Source organism: Grosmannia clavigera (genome assembly GCF_000143105.1).
Source record: "Grosmannia clavigera kw1407 unplaced genomic scaffold GCSC_113, whole genome shotgun sequence".
NCBI lineage: Eukaryota > Fungi > Ascomycota > Sordariomycetes > Ophiostomatales > Ophiostomataceae > Leptographium > Leptographium clavigerum.
In genome coordinates, this window is record NW_014040831.1 from 1109955 (window position 1) to 1129121 (window position 19167).

Consider the following 19167-nt stretch of genomic DNA (forward strand, 5'->3'; position numbering starts at 1 on the left):
ACCGTCCGCGAGGCTATGCTGGTTCGAGGTCTATGCCGAATGCACGCTACGCCGCATTGGTGGGCCGCCGGGTTGTCTGGTAGCATGTCGGAGCACCGATGCACGCACGCACGACCAGACGTGATCCAGAACTGCTCGGAAGAACAGGTGTCACGCTTCAAATTACCAGGACTGGAGCATAGCCGGGGGACGTCGTCAATGCCCCTGGACCCTCTCCATCTTATCCAATACTTGTACCCGCGATCTTCGATCGTCTCCATCTGTGGTGGGTCGTGACCCGGATATAATTGTTTTACTATGTATCTTACATAATGCTATTTCCAGCAGCCAGCTGGATACAGTGCGTCGGTGCAGGGGACGACAATGTTCGCGACCAAGGAAAGCAAACAGTTTGGACCGAGTCAGCCTTACAAGCACTAACTCCTATGTACGACGTATGTAGATACTTCATACACAGTACGTACATACACGTAGATCGCTGCCATGTTTGTGTTAATGGCAGTGATCTCCCGAACAGCCTTACCCACGGTCTGTAATTCCATACACGGAGTATCTCATACTCAATTAGTGCTGTTTGACATTTGGCATGGAGCTTTTTGCGCAAACATATATTCTACACTCGCAGTCCATACGACATGCTTTCTGTTGCAAATGCATAATCGATCGGAAGAGCAGATGAAGTAAATAAATGGCAAAAATGGTATGTGGCCTACAAATGAAGCCGAACATGACAAAAAAATTCGACAAGAACAGGATTCGAACCTGTGCGACCGAAGCCATATGATTTCTAGTCATACCCATTAGACCACTCTGGCACCTTGTCCCAATTGATGGAAGAATTAGTTATTGGTGTAGTTTATATACCCCGCTTGTACGGAGTACTCTTACACCAATGGGGATAATACGAACGAACCAGAAGAGTCCCAAGATACTGCTAGGCAACACCTTGGAGACAGAACAAAAGAGAACGTGGACCGACATCGCCCTGATTACTGTAAGAATCTTACCTAGCTGTATCGTTTCTCTTTTTGTATCATGTACATCGCGTTAGATGTTTTCTGGTGTACATATTTGTACTCTATGCCGTGGCCAACGAAAACTGTAACTTCATTTATCTTATTTGAAATGTTAAATCTGACGAAAGTACGATATTCGAATACAAATCAGTCACGAGTGTTTATAAATGGTCTTTGTGCACTCATATCTAATCAATAAGGAGCAAAGTCAGCCCATAAAGATTTCTTCTAGACAGTCACATTTTTATGCTTCGGTCTACAAACAGCTCTCCTAATTATCCAGTTCGACTTTTTAAAAGATCAGAACCTGCAGTTTCGAAGAATGGCTACCCCAACAGCAACAAAATTGCAGAAAATGCCGTCCGTCAATTCGTGCTAATAAAGACCACATCTACGTATTTACCTATTAAAATTGCCATACTCGGCAACACATTGAACAGACATCAAAACGCATACATCGCTGTTCCTAAATTACCATACCCATTTCGAGAAATTCCTCCTGCTCTTTTCGACCCATACGCTTTATAGCGCTTCGATGGCCCGCGCCAGAACGTCAATGCCACGCGCGTCTAGGCTTTCAGATCCAGTGTCTTCCCGGAGCAGCGTGGCCACATCACTGAGCACGCCCAGCGGGATATAGCATCCCGTCTTGGCCCTTTCCAGGCTGTCCTTGAGCCGGCTCGTATGCTCCCACTCGCGCGCTGCGACCTCGGCCTCTTCAATCACCCGGTCAGGGATTCCGCACATGGCCGCGCAGTGCATACCGAAGGATCCCTCCGCCACGCCGTCCTCCAGCCGGTAAAGGAACGTCACCCGTCGGTTCTCGTTGTCCACGAGGATCTGCATGCGCTTGGCACAGATCTCGGGGTGGTTCTCGAACTCTGTCGCTAGCGAATGGTAATGAGTCGCAAAGAATCCCACACAGCCAATGTGACTGGCCACATGGTGGAGCACTGCCTGGGCAACGGCCACGCCGTCATACGAGGAGGTGCCGCGGCCCAACTCGTCCAGGATGACCAGTGACCGTGGCGTGGCTTCGGACAAGATCTTCTTTGTCTCGGATAGCTCGACAAAAAAGGTCGACTGCGCCGCGAAGATGTTGTCGTTGGCGCCCAGACGTGACATGATCCGGTCAACGGGCGTCAGCCGCGCCGAGACAGCCGGTACGTAACAGCCAATCTGAGCCATGATGACGGCAATGCAGGACTTGCAGGTGTTAGATCTATCCTTCAGAGGGAAAAGGCAGCACAGGCGGAAAGAAATGAAAGACGTACCATGCGCAAGATAGTCGACTTGCCCGCAGCATTGGCACCAGTGAGAAGGCTGATATTAGCCGCATCGCCACCCAGACGAATGTCGTTGGGGATGAAGTCATCCACCGTGTTGAGCATGCAAGGATGGCGGAGCTCCTCAAACTCAACCACACTGCGTTCCTCGTCTACAAACGTAGGCCGGGCGCTGGGCTGGCCGAGCGACGACGATGCCTTGGCTAGACTGATAAGACAGTCCAGCTGCGCAATGATACGAATGGCCTCCTGCCAAATTTCGGCATCGGCGTCAAAACGCTTGCAGAAACGCAGCGCAGCCTCCCGAGTGAGTTGCGAATGGGTCTCTTCGGCCTCTTGCAGTCCCCGCACAAGCTCGTCCAGCTCGGCGAAATAGAACCGCCTGACAGCGTTGTTTGCCGACATCTGTCTCCAGGACTTGGGCACCTTGGTAGCCTTAGGAACCTCCACCTGGTAGATCTCTTTGCCGACATCTGTGAACTTTGCATTTCGGCACTTCAGCTCAGCCTTGCTCCTTTCAAGCACCGACTGCAGCTTGCCTTTGATGCCTGTGATGGCGTCTGCACACTCGTCGAAGTCCTCGTCGATGCCTCGTTCCGGAATCAGGAGCTTGTCCTCGCGGGCCCTCTTTCGGTCGAAGGCCGTCTTCCAGTAGCTCAGAGGTTCGTTCAGGTCGGGCATTGCCGCCAGCAGTCGATCAACGAGGCCGTTACCCCCGTTCAAAACACGAAGAAGGCCCATAGTGTACTCTATCTGCTCAAACCCTTCGAGGACGCGCACAAAGTCCTCCGCCTTGCACGAGCCAGCATGGATGCGGGACGCCAAGCGCTCAAGATCGGGCATTTTGCACATCTCGGACGAGAACTGATCTCGGAGACTGCGGTCTGCATTCAGCATGTCCACGGCATCCAGACGCTCGTTGATTTTCCGAATATCGCATAGCGGATGGCACAACCATTTCCGGAATAGACGCTTACCAAACGGCGTGATACACCGATTCAGTAGATTGAAAAGCGTGCCTTCCGGTCCACCGTTGACCGTGTTAGAGAAGATCTCTAGATTGATCAAGGTCTGCCCGTCAAGGATCAAAGTTCCGTTTCGGTGGATAGGGTTGTACATCTCAAAATTTGCCTGACTAACCAGGTTCCTCTCCAATTTGAGATCGCGCAAGTAGTTGACCAAGGCCCCAAAAGCGGACATTAAGAAAGGCTTCTCTCTAACTTCGGCGAGCTTCTTTGGCCAGTCCTCGTTGCCCCCATCGTCAGCGGTAAAGTAGCCACCACAGTCCAGCTCTCGCCGGGTAGTGTCGGCGTCCCAGAACTCACTCCCCGACTTTCGGTAATTCCAGATAGTCATGGGTGTTGTGTTGTTCTTGAGGATGCGGAGTGCCTTGGTGGAAATGCAATTTTTCTCCAAAATCAACTCTTGTGGTGCCATCTGGGCGACAAACGTTTCGAACTTGGTAAGTTCTGCGTCATCCTCGAACTCTGAGAAGAAGAATTGGCCTGTGGCCGCGTCCACAAAGGCGATGCCAAATACAGGCTTGCCATCAACAACGTCTTGCTTGATGGCAGCACAAAAGGTAGCCATGTCGTCCTGAAGCATGCTGCCTTCAACCAGAGTACCGCGCGTGAGAACACAGGCAAGCTCACGACGGATGATCTTGTCCTGCTTGGACTTGACTGCCGACGCACCCCGTTCCCGCATCTCCTTCCCCAGTGCTGACTCCATTTGGTCGACTCTAGCTACCTTGTAGCCCTTGGCCACGAACTGGTTGACCCACATGTCGAGCGAGCTCTCAGGCACACCCACCATACGCATGTTGACGCGGTCCGTCAGCTTCAAGTCGAAGAGTTGGTGACCAATGGTGGCATCGTTCTCGTAGAGCTCAAAGAACTTGCCCTTCTTGAAAAACACGATTGTGTCCCAGAGCTTCTGCTTGATTTCCCAGTACTGCTTCTCAAAGGGCGAGAATTTGTTCCAGGCATTAGGAGGAACAAATACCGTAGATTTATCAAAGTCTGGGTGGCCTGGCTTGTTGCGGTTCATGTCCATGATGTTGGCGAGCCATGAGTACCTCTCCTCTGGCTCTCTGGTGTAGGCCTTTTCCTTGGCTTTAGGGTTCGCAGCTTTGGGAGCGGGAGCACGGACAGCTCTGGAAGACGGATCAGAGGGCTGAATATTGTCTGGATCAAAGCGCCACTTTTGTGCCGTGGACGTCTGCACTTCGTTGAAGATTTCTTCGTCATCCATGTCGTAATCTTCCTCCTTCATCGGTGTCGGCGAGGGTGTTGGCCGTTTCCGAGACGCCTCAGTCTTAGTGGGACGTTTTCTCTTTGCAGCCTTAGACGTGACGTCGGACTCGTCCGAGACAACAAAGTCGGCCATTTCGTCTAGAGATAGCAGATTAGCAAAGCATGTCTTGGTACCATCGATGCAGAGTGGCATACCATCTTCATGATCAACGACCGGGACTTCTTTGATGTCGTTATAGTCATCGTCATCGTCATCGTCTGCAACGGCTCGAGATCTGTTACGACGTGTTGTGTTCATGGACACGAAGACATCTTCCTCCTCGTCCGAAGATTCGGCGTAGTTTACCGGTTTTTTTATCTGTTCACAGCGAGCAACCTGTCAGAACTGTGATGAGAGATGAGGAGGGCATATGCTGCTCACCTTCCGAGGTGGACTGCTGGTCGGAACAGTCAAGTGCTTTGCAGACTTCTGAATTGGCTTAGCGGGAGTCACAAGAGGCGGTCGGCGTTCTTCGGTACCTTTGATGCAGAGCCGTAGAAGCTGGCATTTTCCTGGGAGCTAGGCGGCTCTAATGCATCACTGCTGGGAACGGGCGTGACCTGAGGGCGCGTTGAAGCCCGGGCATTGGCCTTTGTTTCACGCAGACAAGGTGATGAGAGAGCGGTCTCATCGTCAATGCTCACACCGGTACGAGTCCTCGTTGTCGATGGCCGGACCGTAGATGGTGTCTTTGCCGTGGGTGTCTTGGAGAAGAAGCCTAGAATGCTCTGTTGCTTTCCCGTTGACTGGGACAGCTTTTGGCTTGCCGATGTGGATTTGGCCGGCGTCCGGACGACCATTGCCGGTTTGTCTGCCATAAGAGCAGGCAAATCAGGGGAGGTGAAGTAGAGTGTATGCAATGAAAGCGCAAGATCCAAGGAGGAGATAAGAGTATCAAGAATGCAATGGGCTCGCGGGACACTTAAAACAGAGGGGCTTGAAAGTTGTAAGTGAACCTGTACTCCGTAGGTGATAGATGGCTTTTGGAAGCTGAAAAGCACGACGCGAAGACATGGGGTCTCCCCAGGCGCAAACGCAGACGCGAGTGGTCGCGTCCATTCGCGTTTCTGGCCACGCGTTAAATGGGTTTGCGGGTTGCGAGCAGTCACATGGATGCGGACGCTAGGACCAATCAAGCACGCTTTGAACAACGGTCCTTATCCAAGGCTACGACGTAATGATGGCACATGTCCAATTGCTTTGCCAAGCGACCATCTCAAGGCAACAAACTGTCATCTGAGCCGTGCTAAGGGCCACATATGCCCAATCATATATCACAGCACAAATACATACTGTCTTACTTCTTTTTTTGTGTGTGGCAGGCCGTAAAGCGCCGCAGCATTGACTATTACGTCCCCTTCTGCACAAAGTTCAACTATTCCTTCTAGTGTCTCTCTTCTAGTATTCTTGCGACCTCGTGCCACCGAAACAATGGCCTCGCGACCTTCCCTCTTTTCTCGTTTCTCCTACTCGGGCGAAAAATTGCCGGTGCCTCCACGGCATTCACAGATTTCACGCCGTCCAATACAGCACAAACCCAGCGAGTACGATCTTGATCAGCTATCGCCCAACCCCAGAAAGCATATCTTCAATTCCGGATCCGAGCCTGCCTTTTCTGCCGAGAGCGCCTCAGTAGCCTCACACTCTATTGCCATGCGTCGACAACAATCTAGCTCACCCCGAGCTTCTCCCAGCTGGAAAGAGGAGCCATCGTGGGCACCACCATCACCTGTCACCAGGCCGAAGCAACGGGCCCTCTTTGCCGGTCCTCCACCGCCTATTGCATCTTCAGTTCTATTGCATAGAGAGATTGAAGATCGCGGTGGTTCAATCCAACTCTCGCCGGGCTATCAACCCGGAGACCATATGGGCACGTTTTCTGACCGCTTGTCGACAAGCACTGTCATCTTCGACCAAACCACGGCCACTGCAGATCGACGTGGCCCTCGTACAATACCTTACGAAAATGAATCAAAGTGGGTCAGTTTGCAGCGACGACAGCGGTCGATTCAAAGAGATATTCAAAAACTCCTTGACGTCCAGTCAGCTGGATTGCTGGCTGGACTGGGCAGAGGGCCGCTGAGCCCAGGCTCTGGAACCGAACTGGGCAGCGATACCAGTGGCAGTTTGAACAGAAGCCGAAGCAGAGGCAACACGCCCACTGCAGATTCTGTCCGCACAACGAGCACGCCTTCCTTGCGGCTGCCAACCGATCGAGCAACGGCGTCCGGAGCCGTCATTCCCGTGCGCCAGCCCCGTCCCAAAAAGCTCGGCCTGCGTGGTGCACGGTCTGGGCTGGCTCGCAGCATCTCGCAGCTGGCTGTTCTCAAGGCGGAAGAGGATGCAACACTGATGGCAGCGCTGAAGACACGGAAACGGGCGTTGACACAGCTGCGTAAGCTAGCCAACCGACGGGACAATATCGTGGGCGAGCTGCATTCGCTGGAGGCAGACGACGGAGAGCCGCTGACGCGTGAGCTCATCACACTCAGCAGCGCACATACGGAAACCACAAAGCAGATTTTGGAACTGGAGCGGCAGCTGGCGATGCTGCGCAGCCGCAAGCGCACCCTGGAGGGCCGAATTGCCGACGCCACGAGTCAGCGCGACGCAGGCCTGAGCGGCTACCGTGGTGCACTCAAGGAGGTCGAAGGACAGCTGTCGGCTGTGCTTTCGCGACCATCGGTACAACCTTTGGATGTTGAGGCTTTGGGCAACAACGCACCAGAGCGACCACCTGGTACCAAAGAGGAAGACGATCCCAGTCCAGGCGGAGACGAATCTGCATCGCCGACAGGCGGGGTGGAATTCCTACGGTTACGCCCAGAGAGGCGCACCATGGAGATGGCCCGTTCCTGGTGGGAGGGAGAGGTGGAGATCCTAGAACGGCGCAAGCTTGAAGTGAGAGCAGAACGGACTGCGCTAGAGAAGGGCGCCGCAGTCTGGGAGGATGTCGTGCACTTAGTGTCCGGATTTGAGTCCAACCTTCGAAGGCAGATGTCCGGAGAGGACAGTGACGACGTCAACGGCGGCACAATGGGCAAGGGCAAGGCACCGGCGCTGAACCCTGAAGAGCATATGCAGGCGCAGCTAGGGAAAATGGCCGAGATCATGACCAAACTCGGGGGGCATATGCGCACTGCCGAGAACAAGGGCTGGAATCTACTGATCTGTGCCATTGGGGCCGAGCTGGAAGCGTTCCAGGAGGCACGGCAAATGCTCCGCGAAGCTTTGCGAGCGGCCGGGATTCACGTGGACGATGAAGAGCCCAAGTCTGGCAGCGCTGGAAACTCAGGCATAGACGAGGAAGACTCGTCGTCCACACCGCGGCTTACGCAATCGGTTGTCGCCAAGACGACATCCAGGCCAGCAGAAGTCCTCGTGGATACCGAAGACAACGACAGCCATGGACATGGCACATCTGAAAGCGACGACAACGATGTCCCGGCGGACTTGTTTGCGACGCACAATGCCGACGACGACGAGCGCAGTACCGGCGGCAATGACAGGAATGACCATCTACACGATAGAGACGACAGCAGCGAGAATGAGGTGCCACTGGAGTTTTTGTCAGGACATTAGGAAGACGGCGAGACATGGGCGTGTCTTCTGGCACCGGATTTCGGCGTTACGGAACTTTTGGATCTGCATGTCTGGTGTATCGTATTATACGAGTACGGAGTACGGAGTAGAATGCCACGATAATCCAGATACCACACATAGCAGCGCGCTACCATGCAATTCAGCTACGTCTTAGCAGTTAGATTGTCAGGGACCTTTGGCACGCGACATATTCAATATGCGGCTGGCTTTGCATAACCGGCTGGTGTTCGGCAAAATAGGGCCCCGGCTTTTCCCATGCCCATCTGCCCGAAGCTCCACAGCCGGGAACTATTACGAAAACAGGAGCAAGCCCTCTCTGTAAGACACAACAGACCACTTCTTTGCGCCCCCCTCAGATAGAGGGGAACTATTTTTTTTGATTTTCGGGGAACTTCTCTGTAAATGCAGGATGTGACGTCTCTCTTTCGGTCTCTGTGGCTTCGAGCAGGCGAACGAGACGAAGGATACGGCGTACATGCGGAACGAAACAAAGAAGTCCGGCCAAAAAGCAACACTACAGGAAACGCCACGGTAAAGAAATCCCGTCTTATAACAAAAGGGCCTGTGAAGGCTGCCGGAAAGACAGAAGAAAACCCAGACGCAAACAAGGAACCAAAAGTCATAACAACCATAAAACCATGGGAGCCTCTCATCAACGTCGTTTGTCGAATGCAGCGTGAGCTGTTGTTGTCGTTGCCGGAAACCAATCCGTCCGTCTCCCAGCAGGCCTAGGCCATTTCCTGTCGAGGCATTGCCAGGACGGTCATGCCACATCACATGCCAGCCCTCGCGAGGATGGTTGGGCTATTGGGCTGATGGGCTCATCGTGTCCGCTCAAACCAGCTGCTTGAGCCGGCCAGCGCAACAGACTGGTCCATGACCCATTCGCCAACGCCGAGGTACTTGTCGATCCATTTGTTCATGTCCTTGTTCTCGCCAGAGGCTTTGTCGGTCTTGAAACTGGCCCTAGCAAATCTCCCAACCCAGAGGGCGAGGGAGGTCACTGTTAGTCCAAGCACTGGGCACGGCAATTCGTTTGGGCCTTGGTTGGGCCGCCTTTCTCCTCGATTCTGCTCACGTTAAGCCGGTCGATCGTTTCATGCCGGCCAGAAAGGCGGAGACTATAAGAAAGACAGTGAGTACATGATTCCCTGGCTACTCGATCGTCCCCGTGGCTGCACGGATTGGGAGACACGTACTGAGAACCGCATCGAATGCGTAGTGGGTAAGCTTTCCGAGCTTTCCCCACAGTCCAAAGGTCAGCAAGTTGAGGAACTGAACAGAGGGCGATTCGGTTTTCGTTTAGAATCCCAGCTGGCTTTCGGCAGTCTGACAGGGAAGGAAAAAGGGATGCAATCTGCAGAACTCACCATCTTCCCTGAGTCGATAGGCAGATATGTCCAGAGGTTGAATAGGTGAGACAGGCGGATGTCGTTGATCGGGCAAGGCGGTATCTTCTTTCGAGTGAAGGAGGATGGACGCAAAGTGCTTATGACTGTTTTGGCAGGAAATTCTCCCGGTTCCTTGTATGTTCTCCCGACGTGGTTTGGCCGCAGTTTTCTGTGATTTGTCGGTCAGAAAGGAACGGGAGAAGGACGCCCGGCACGAGATGCAAGGTAGTCTACCCGCCAGCTGACCCGCCCGCCCTATCTTAAGGCGGTGGCAGGTAATCAGCACGTGACGTTACGATGCGCCGTCGACTGGCCCCACTACGACAGAAACCCCTTATCTATTATTATCGGAAAACGTCCGATAAACGGGGACTACCAGAAACGAGTGTTTTGGGTTGTCCTCACGTTGGCCAGCCGTGCAAAGCGTGTTCGCGCTGTCGGCGTCCCGCTGGTGGGACCAGATCCAGGGCCGAAAAACAAAGAGCGCATTGGGGGAAGGAAAAGAAGACATGTTGCTGATAATAACACGAGAAATTATATCAGGCATTTGGGCGACAAGGTCATTTTTTCTGTTAATGGAACCACCTTTCCTAGTTCGGAAGGCTGAGGGGTTATTTTTCGCCGCGTTTTCCAGCGAAGTAATGCGATTTGTTGCCCCGCCGGCTGGCTCGCGACCGGTACTCGTATGCTGGGACACGCTGAGGCATGGCGACCGAGTGGTAGTCCGGACCTGTTACACTTGGAACAGCTCAGTGGCGGCCCGATGGGGAAGCAACGGATGAGAGAAAAAAAATAGCTCTCAGGTCTGAGCATTGGAACATCTGTCGACGGGAGTACTTAATATCCCATTTTCCTGTTCTTTTGAGCTTTTTTTCTCGTCCGCTATTATACTCGTCACTTTCATTCCCAACGAAACTTGCAGACCACCTGAGACAGCTATCAGAGCTCCCTCTGGTGTAGTTGGACTAAATAAATCAACCCCTCCATCTTCCTTATAAAAAGGCGGAGCGAAAATTTGTTCTAAAAGCCTCAACCAAACCTGACTTGGAATACAACAACCATAGCCAGAACGTTGAAATCACTCAAAATGCCTTCTGCTCTGGAACACCTCTCTCTCGGCGGCCGCATCGACTGGCTGGCCTCGCTCGACACAGCCCACACGCCGGAGAAGAACTACCGCCGGACATCCATCATCTGCACCATCGGCCCCAAGACCAACTCGGTTGAGGCCATCAACAAGCTGCGCACAGCCGGTCTCAACGTTGTCCGCATGAACTTTTCTCACGGCAGCTATGAGTACCACCAGTCTGTTATTGATAACGCTCGTGCGGCCGAGAAGGCGCAGGCAGGCCGTCAGATCGCTATCGCTCTCGACACCAAGGGACCGGAGATCCGGACTGGTAACACCACGGGCGATGTGGACATTCCCATCACCGCTGGTACCGAGCTGAACTTTACGACTGACGAGCAATATGCCACTGCTTGTGACACGGAGAACATGTATGATATCCTGGTATATATTTGGGGGTTTATAGCCCAGGCTGACATTCTTTCCTTGCAGGTACGTTGACTACAAGAACATCACCAAGGTCGTAACGCCCGGCCGCGTGATCTTCGTGGACGACGGTGTCCTGGCATTTGACGTGCTTGAGGTTACGGACGAGAAGACGATCCGGGTGCGTGCCCGCAACAACGGGTTCATCTCGTCCAAGAAGGGAGTCAACCTGCCCAACACCGACGTCGACCTGCCGGCCCTGTCGGAGAAGGACAAGGCGGACCTGCGGTTCGGTGTGAAGAACAACGTCGACATGGTGTTTGCGTCGTTCATCCGGCGCGGCCAGGACATCCGTGACATCCGTGAGGTGCTTGGCAAGGACGGCGCCCACATCCAGATAATTGCCAAGATTGAGAACCGCCAGGGTCTGAACAACTTCCCTGAGATTCTCGCAGAGACGGACGGTGTGATGGTGGCCCGTGGCGACCTGGGCATCGAGATCCCGGCGGCCGAGGTGTTTGCAGCACAAAAGAAGCTGATTGCCATGTGCAACATTGCGGGCAAGCCGGTGATCTGCGCGACGCAGATGCTGGAGTCGATGATCAAGAACCCGCGCCCGACGCGTGCCGAGATCAGCGACGTGGGCAACGCCGTGACGGACGGTGCCGACTGCGTGATGCTGTCGGGCGAGACGGCCAAGGGTAACTACCCCGAGGAGGCGGTGCGCGAGATGAGCGAGGCCAGCCTGAAGGCCGAGAACACGATCCCGTACGTCAGCCACTTTGAGGAGCTGTGCGGGCTGGTGAAGCGGCCAGTGAGCATCACAGAGTCGTGTGCCATGGCTGCGGTGCGCGCGTCGCTGGACTTGAACGCCGGTGGCATTATCGTTCTGTCGACGTCGGGTGACTCGGCCCGGCTGCTGTCCAAGTTCCGCCCGGTGTGCCCCATCTTCATGGTGTCGCGGACGCCGAGCGCGACGCGGTACAGCCATCTGTACCGTGGCGTGTACCCGTTCTTGTTCCCCGAGGCGAAGCCCGACTTTAGCAAGGTGAACTGGCAGGAGGACGTCGACGGCCGCATCAAGTGGGGTATCGAGCGTGCCACGGCTCTGGGTGTCCTCAACAAGGGCGACACGGTCGTCGTCGTGCAGGGCTGGAAGGGTGGCATGGGCAATACCAACACTCTGCGCATCGTCAAGGCGGAGACGGAGCTGGGTCTTGGCTCCGCATAAATGGACTGAGACAAAGGAAGACAGACACTGATGTGTCCGTTTCCTGCAGTGTCTGACCCATTAAAGTCGGTTCGTTGTCACCGCTCGTTGTCTTTTGCCGTTTGTCTCGAAAGGCCAGATCTCATTTTTGCGCAAACTCTCAAGAGGGCAGACAATAAAGAATAAAAAAGTTTCTAAGATGTGTCCTTGTCGGCCGGTCTCTGTACAGAATACACGGCAATCATGCCACGCGGTATAAGCGCGTGCTACGGAGTATAGAATAGAAATAGAGCCAGAAGTGTACAGTTTGGGTTCTGGTGGCTCAATTTGTCTGGATTGTACGATGCCGCCTATAACGATATCGGTTTATAGCAAATGGATGACAACGATGCGGCAACTGCCAGGAAGCAGACAATATCCACGCATGAGCAAAGCGCTGTTTCGCAGTTCAAATATCTAACATGATATCATTCAGACAGGGATCGTTCCTAGCAATGACGTGTCTCCGTTCCCTTTTGTGTTCGCCCCTGCCGTAGCCTCGGCCTCTCGCCCACGAGTCTCCGTTCCGTCTGCGTCTCAGAAGCGCACGCCCCAGATGCCCCGACCGCCGCTGACGCCCAGCCATTCGCCGTAGTCGCTGTTTGACAGCCGGGGAACCCAGCCGAGGTTTCCGACTTCATAGTCGCACTGCCAGGCGGCGACGGGTGCGCGCGCGTTGTCGGGCTGTGGGCCTCCGTTGGCGGGGACGCCGGGAGGGACGGGAGCAGCAGCTGTGTTGCCGCTGTTAAGCAAGTCCCAGATCAGGACCTGGCAGTCATCGGCGCCCGAAGCTAGCATGCCGCGGCGGTGTGGCGACCACTCGACGCAGTTGACGGCGCCGCCGTGGCCGCGCAGCTCGAGCAGGGCTTGACCGGGCTGGCGGACGTCGAGGATGCGGATAACGTCTGAGTCCTGGGCAAAGGTGGCGAGCAGGTGGGTGTCGTGAGGGGACGTAGCCAGGCGCAGGAGCGGGGGGGGATGGGACATTGTCTGCTGGGCGAGCGTGGGACTTATCCTGCCGCCTTGGGCATCTGTGGGTGTTAGGGAGAGAGGGAGAAGGAGAGAAGGGGGAGGAGAGAGGGAGGAGAAGGAGAGAGAGAAGAAGAAAAAGAGAGAAGGAGAAAAACGAGAAAAAGTAGACATACCCCTTTCATCTTTGCCGGTGGGCTCATAGATGATGGTGCTGTGTTCGAGGCTGCGCAGGTCGAACATACGGACGCTACCGTCCTGGCCACAGCTGACAAAGACATCCATGCTGTTGGCACAGAAGCGGACATCATAGACCTCCTTGTCGTGGGCGATGAGCTGGGTCTTGGCCGTAAGCGAGGGGATGTCCCAGATGGTACAGGTGGTATCGATGCTGGACGTGATGATGAGGCTGGGCGAGACGGTGTTCCAATCGAGCGAGGTCAGCGGCGCCGTATGGTCGGGCGTCTTGGAGTTGGACAGCAGGGCGAGCGGCGTGAGTTTAGTGGGCGGAGCGTCAGCCCGGCCGCGACCGATGGTGCTGCTGCTAGTTCCGCCGGACGGCGTATCAGACGGCAGCGACCAGAGCCGGAGATGATCGCCCGACGTGGCAAGCAGGTCAGTTGACTGCTTCTGCGGCGACGGCGGCTCCCAGAGCAGCCGCGTGACCGGATACGTGTGCGTAGCCTCGGCCACCTTGGTGAACTCCATCGAGAACTTGGACGTGCCGGGCGAGAAGGCGTCCATGGGGGTCTGCGTGATGTGGGTGTCGAGGATTTGAATCTGCGGGCGTCAGCGGGAGGAGGGAGTTCACCGGGCCACACCCGGGAGGCTTGTCCGTTCTCCGGCGGCGAAAACATACAAAGTTGTGGCCATCCTCGAGGTAGCTGCCAATGGCCAGCTTGCCGGCTCCGTTGCCCGACGATGGCCATCGGCACCAGTCAAAGGCGTACATGGCCCAGGGCGTCATGTAGTTGCTGGTGCCCGGCTGGCTGTTGGCGGGGTCATAGCCGCTCGAGAAGCCGTCCGAGAGGGTCGTTAGTCGGCTCGGGGTCGGATGTCGGCCAGACCCAGCGGCGTGTTTCTCGACCCTCCTGGCCGGAGGATGTTGGGGACGGACGTGTTCATCGTCGCGGGCTGTGGGCGGGCTGCGGCCGGATGGCAGCAGCGGATGACAACGACTGTCGCAGGACGAGAGAGGACGCGCGAGAGAGATGCGCTCGATAGGCCGCGTCGAATGGGACAGGGGCTGTCGCCGGGTGCCCTTGCTTTTGCTGTTTTGTTGTCGGGTTTTCTGCCAAGCCGAAGCCCAGATTCGCAAAGCTCGGCGGCTAGCGACTTTGCGACTTGCGCCTGCAACTGCGTCGGCGGCGGCAGAAACGAAAAGAAAGCGAGACTGTGCAGCTGGCCGCGCGCACACAACTCTCTGGTCGTGGTGGTGTCTGCTGCTCAAAGGCGGCTGGTCGCCCAACCAAGTGGTATGGCTCCAAGAAGCTCCGGGGAGTGGCGGGGTTGTTTCTTCTCGGCCGCGGGCTGAATGCCCCAGCTTACAGCGGTCTTTGTAGGGGCTGGCGCTGGAACGGGCGCGCGGTCGGGCTAGCTTGGAGCAGGGAGAAGGGTAGTTGTTTGATTGGCCGACACGGCCGGCTTAAAGTTGACGCCTGTCCGAATCTAGTTTCGGCTTGAAGCTTCGAGGCCGTCTCTTTCATCGAAAAAAAGGACAACAAGAGATTCGACATCGAAGGGCAGCTTTTTCGGCAGGCTCCTACCGCCTTTCTTTTCCACTCTTTCTCCGTCTTGATACCTGTTTGGCTGCGTCGTCTGTCATTTGCGTGGCCCTCTCTCTGAGCCGCTCTCCGCTTTCTCACACTGCCGTGACCTTTTATTTATCTGTCTCCTTTCCCTGTTGTCAGAAAGCCGAGTTCTTGGACAGGCCACACTCGTCGCGATGGCAACAAAGGGTGCTCATTTCGACGATTCGGAATCCGACGATGACAACTTCAATCCAGCTCCCGCTGACCTGTCTGATGCCGAGGATGATAATGGCCGCGAGGCAAACGCGGTCGCCTCGAGCTCGCCGCGCCGAGAAGACGACGACGACGTGAAGTCGGAGCCCCGAAACCAGAGACGACGTCAAATTGACGCCGACGATGAGGAGGAGGATGACGGTGAGACGAAGACAGAGAAGAAGAGGAGCCGACACGTGGAGGAAGAGGATGAGGATGAGGACGGCGACGAAGACAACGAAGAGGCCGATGAGGACGAGGATGAGGACGAGGATGATGAGGAGGACGAGGATGACGACGTGCAGGCTTCGGTAAGATTGCAGCTAGCGGCCGGACGGCAAGCATTGTTCTAACACGGTTGGCAGAGACACAGGCGCAAACGCCATAAGCGCGACAGCCGAGCGGCGTTCTTCGATATCGAGGCCGAGGTGGACGACGAAGACGAGGCCGAGGACGAGGAGAAGGAGGGCGAGGAGATTGAGGATTTCATCGACAACGCGCATCCGGACGACCTGGAAGAGACGAACAACCTCAACGACGACCGGAGACACCGGGAGCTGGACCGACGCCGCGAGCTGGAGCAGAGTCTGGACGCAGAGAAGCAGGCAGAGATCCTGCGGCAGCGGTACGGAAACCGTCGGCCGGCGAAGGGACTGGGCGACTCGGCGGTGGTGCCGCGGAGACTGCTGCTGCCCAGCGTGGAGGATCCGAGCATCTGGGCGGTGCGGTGCAAAGAGGGCAAGGAGCGCGAGGTGGTGTTCTCGATCATGAAGCGAATTGAGGAGCGGATGGGCACGAAGGAAGAGCTCGGCATCACGGCGGCGTTTGAGCGCGGCGGCCCGCAGTCGGTGATGAAGGGGTACATCTACGTGGAGGCGCTGCGACAGACGGACATCATGACGGCGCTGGATGGGATGCTGAACGTGTACCCACGCAACAACCTGATCCTGGTGGAGATCAAGGACATGCCAGATCTGTTCCGGATCACCAAGACACCGACGCTGGAGCCGGGAGCATGGGTGCGGCTGCGACGGCCGGTCAAGTACTCGGGCGACTTGGCGCAGGTTATGGACGTGACGGAGAACGGGCTCGAAGCGCGGGTGCGCTACATTCCGCGTCTGGACTACGGGGTGCGGGACGAGTCGCTGGCGCTGATGACGGCGGAGGGAAAGCGCAAGAGGGTGCCGGGAGTCGCAGGGCCGCGGCCACCGCAGCGGCTGTTCAGCGAGGCGGAGGCGCGGAAGCGCAACCCACGCAACATGATGGCGCACGCGCAGCCGAACACGTGGACCTTTAACGGCGACTACTTTGAGAACGGGTTCCTGGTCAAGGACATCAAGCTGCAGCAGCTGGTGGTCAAGGACGTGAACCCGACGCTGGAGGAGGTGACCAAGTTTGCGCTGGGAGCCGAGGACGGGACGGAGAACCTCGACCTCAAGGCGCTGGCGGCCAGCTTGAAGGACAGCAACGCAAACGTGACATATGTTCCGGGCGACGTGGTGGAGGTGTACGAAGGCGAGCAGAAAGGCGTGGTGGGCAAAGCGGTCAGCATCGTGGGCGATATCGTGACGATCGATGTGACCGAGGGCGACCTACGGGGCCAGACGATTGAGGCGCCGACAAAGGGACTGCGCAAGCGGTTCCGGGCCGGCGACCACGTGCGGGTGATTGGGGGGCGATTCCGGGACGACGTGGGCATGGTGGTCAAGATCGAGGAAGACCGGGTGACGCTGTTGACGGACCAGAACAACTCGGAGATCACGGTGTTCAGCAAGGACGTGCGGGAGGCGAGCGACACGGGTGGACAGGGAACGCTGGGGCAGTTCTCGCTGCTGGACCTGGTGCAGCTGGACCTGTCGACGGTCGGCTGCATTGTCAAGATTGACCGGGAGTCGCTGGTGGTGCTGGACCAGAACGGAGACACGCGGCAGGTGATGCCGTCGCAGATCAGCAACAAACTTCCGAAGAACAAGATGGCGGTGGCGGCAGACCACAGCGGGTCAGAGATCCGGCTGGACGACGTGGTGAAGGAACAGGGCGGCCAGCGGCGACAGGGCAAAATCATCCACATCCACCGTTCGTTTGTCTTTATGCACAGCAACGCGACAACGGAGAATGCGGGCGTTTTTGTGACACGGGCGAGCAATGTGAACACAGTGGCAGCCAAGGGCGGCCGCGTGAGTGCAGCCGCGTCGGCTGGCCCCGATCTGGACAGCATGAACCCGGCGCTGAAGCGGAATCCGGGCGGAGCAAACGGAAATGCGATGCAGGCGCCACAGCGCGTCTTTGGCCGCGACCGGGCTGTCGGCCAGACGGTCACCGTGCGGCGTGGCGGCTACAAGGGCCTGCTGGGCATCGTCAAGGACACCACCGACACGCTCGCTCGCGTCGAGCTGCACACCAAGAGCAAGACCATCACCGTGCCCAAGGCAGACCTGATCTTCAAGGATCGCGTGACGGGACGGTCGATCGACATCAATGCCCGTGGCGGGCGTGGCGGCGGCGGCATGGGTGCCGGCAGCAGTGGGCTCGGCCGTGGCTCGGCACCAGCCTGGGAGAATGGCGGTGGCCGCACGCCGCATGGTGGCAGCGGTGGTGGCGATCGGACGCCAGCCTGGGGTCTCGCAAAGGGTAGGTTGAGCTTCTGTCTTTTTCTGGTGTCTCCACTGTTTCTGACTAATGCTGACTAACACAAACAGCTACCTCGCACACGCCAGCCTGGAACCGCAACGACGCGTCCGGCTCTCGCACGCCCGCCTGGGCCGCAGACGGCTCCCGCACGGTCAATCCTTATGATGGGAGCCGGACGGCGTACGGCTCTGGTTCGCGCACGCCGGCATGGAGTTCCGGTGCCAAGACGCCGGCTTACGACGGATTTGGTCTCGGGTCCAAGACGCCGGCCTGGGGTGCCAGCAGCGGCAGTGGTGGTGGTGGCGATGCCTGGGGATCGGGATCCAAGACGCCCGCATATGGCGTGTCGGCGCCGACGCCGGGAGCCAGCGGCAACGACAACTGGGGCTACACGCCGGGCATTGGCTCTGGCCAGGCCTACGATGCGCCGACGCCAGGTGGCGCCCTCAATGCGCCGACGCCAGGAGCTCTGAGCGCACCGACACCAGGGGCCTATGCGGCGCCGACGCCCGGAGCCGCTCTGAGCGCACCCACGCCCGGCGCCGGGTGGCAGGGCGGCTGGGGGGCCGACACGGCACCGACGCCGGCTGGCGCACCTACACCAGCAGCTGGCGGCGGCTACTACGGCGCACCCACACCGGCTGCCTATGGCGGTGCACCAGAGACGCCGGCAGCGAGTGGGCCACGGTACACGGACGACGATTAGGTGTGGTGAGAGGGTAGAGGAGAGGAGGGAGGAGAGAGAGGAGAGGAGAGGAGAGAGGAGAGAGACGAAAGGAGAGAAGAGAGAGACGAGAGGAGAGAAGAGAGAGACGACAGAGGGACAGAAGTAGATCAGGCGTTTCATGGCAGAGCAGATTTTTGTTCGATCGTTCCGGGTGCGGTTGCTATTTAAAGAAAATTGTAGTGTTAGTAATGGACAATTCAGGCGATATTATCTGAACAGACATGTTCTGAGAGCCGGTTTGCGAGCCAGACGTATCAGTAGCTAGAGTCAATCAAGCAGGATATATGCTGTACTCCGTAGACAATGCCGTATCCTCCAGTGGCAGGTTCGGTCTTTCCTCACGGTTTCAACATCGCATTGCGCAGGTCCAGAAAGAGCCCGTAGGCATCGATGCCGACGAGGACGGCGACGAGCGACTGCTTCGCCTGGCCAAACGCCCGTCGGGGATGCCGAATCACAAAGTTCTCTTACTAAACGGACTAATCACAACCAAAAAACAAAG

General features: G+C 56.7%; 6 protein-coding genes across 6 annotated transcripts; 3 read left to right on the top strand and 3 right to left on the bottom strand.

Annotated features, from left to right (window-relative positions):
- Positions 1-1538: 1538 nt before the first annotated feature.
- Positions 1539-5397, bottom strand: CMQ_3591 (DNA mismatch repair protein; the record flags this gene model as incomplete). The annotated part of the gene is made up of 4 exons (XM_014319529.1): positions 1539-2222; positions 2291-4695; positions 4753-4915; positions 5077-5397. 4 exons carry the CDS (start codon positions 5395-5397, stop codon positions 1539-1541), a joined length of 3573 nt encoding a protein of 1190 aa, XP_014175004.1.
- Positions 5398-6028: 631 nt separating this feature from the next.
- CMQ_3972 (uncharacterized protein) lies at positions 6029-8179 on the top strand (the record flags this gene model as incomplete). Its single annotated transcript, XM_014319910.1, has 1 exon — positions 6029-8179. The coding sequence occupies one exon, from the start codon at positions 6029-6031 to the stop codon at positions 8177-8179; it is 2151 nt and encodes a 716-aa protein (XP_014175385.1).
- Positions 8180-9021: 842 nt separating this feature from the next.
- CMQ_3915 (duf1748 domain containing protein) lies at positions 9022-9573 on the bottom strand (the record flags this gene model as incomplete). Its single annotated transcript, XM_014319853.1, has 4 exons — positions 9022-9175; positions 9279-9321; positions 9400-9475; positions 9571-9573. The coding sequence occupies 4 exons, from the start codon at positions 9571-9573 to the stop codon at positions 9022-9024; spliced, it is 276 nt and encodes a 91-aa protein (XP_014175328.1).
- A 1105-nt stretch (positions 9574-10678) lies between these two features.
- CMQ_3874 (pyruvate kinase) lies at positions 10679-12317 on the top strand (the record flags this gene model as incomplete). The annotated part of the gene is made up of 2 exons (XM_014319812.1): positions 10679-11091; positions 11153-12317. 2 exons carry the CDS (start codon positions 10679-10681, stop codon positions 12315-12317), a joined length of 1578 nt encoding a protein of 525 aa, XP_014175287.1.
- A 555-nt stretch (positions 12318-12872) lies between these two features.
- Positions 12873-15129, bottom strand: CMQ_3773 (WD repeat protein; the record flags this gene model as incomplete). The annotated part of the gene is made up of 4 exons (XM_014319711.1): positions 12873-13366; positions 13481-14084; positions 14164-14901; positions 15106-15129. 4 exons carry the CDS (start codon positions 15127-15129, stop codon positions 12873-12875), a joined length of 1860 nt encoding a protein of 619 aa, XP_014175186.1.
- A 120-nt stretch (positions 15130-15249) lies between these two features.
- CMQ_3816 (transcription initiation protein spt5) lies at positions 15250-18644 on the top strand (the record flags this gene model as incomplete). Its single annotated transcript, XM_014319754.1, has 3 exons — positions 15250-15618; positions 15673-17938; positions 18007-18644. 3 exons carry the CDS (start codon positions 15250-15252, stop codon positions 18642-18644), a joined length of 3273 nt encoding a protein of 1090 aa, XP_014175229.1.
- Positions 18645-19167: the final 523 nt, after the last annotated feature.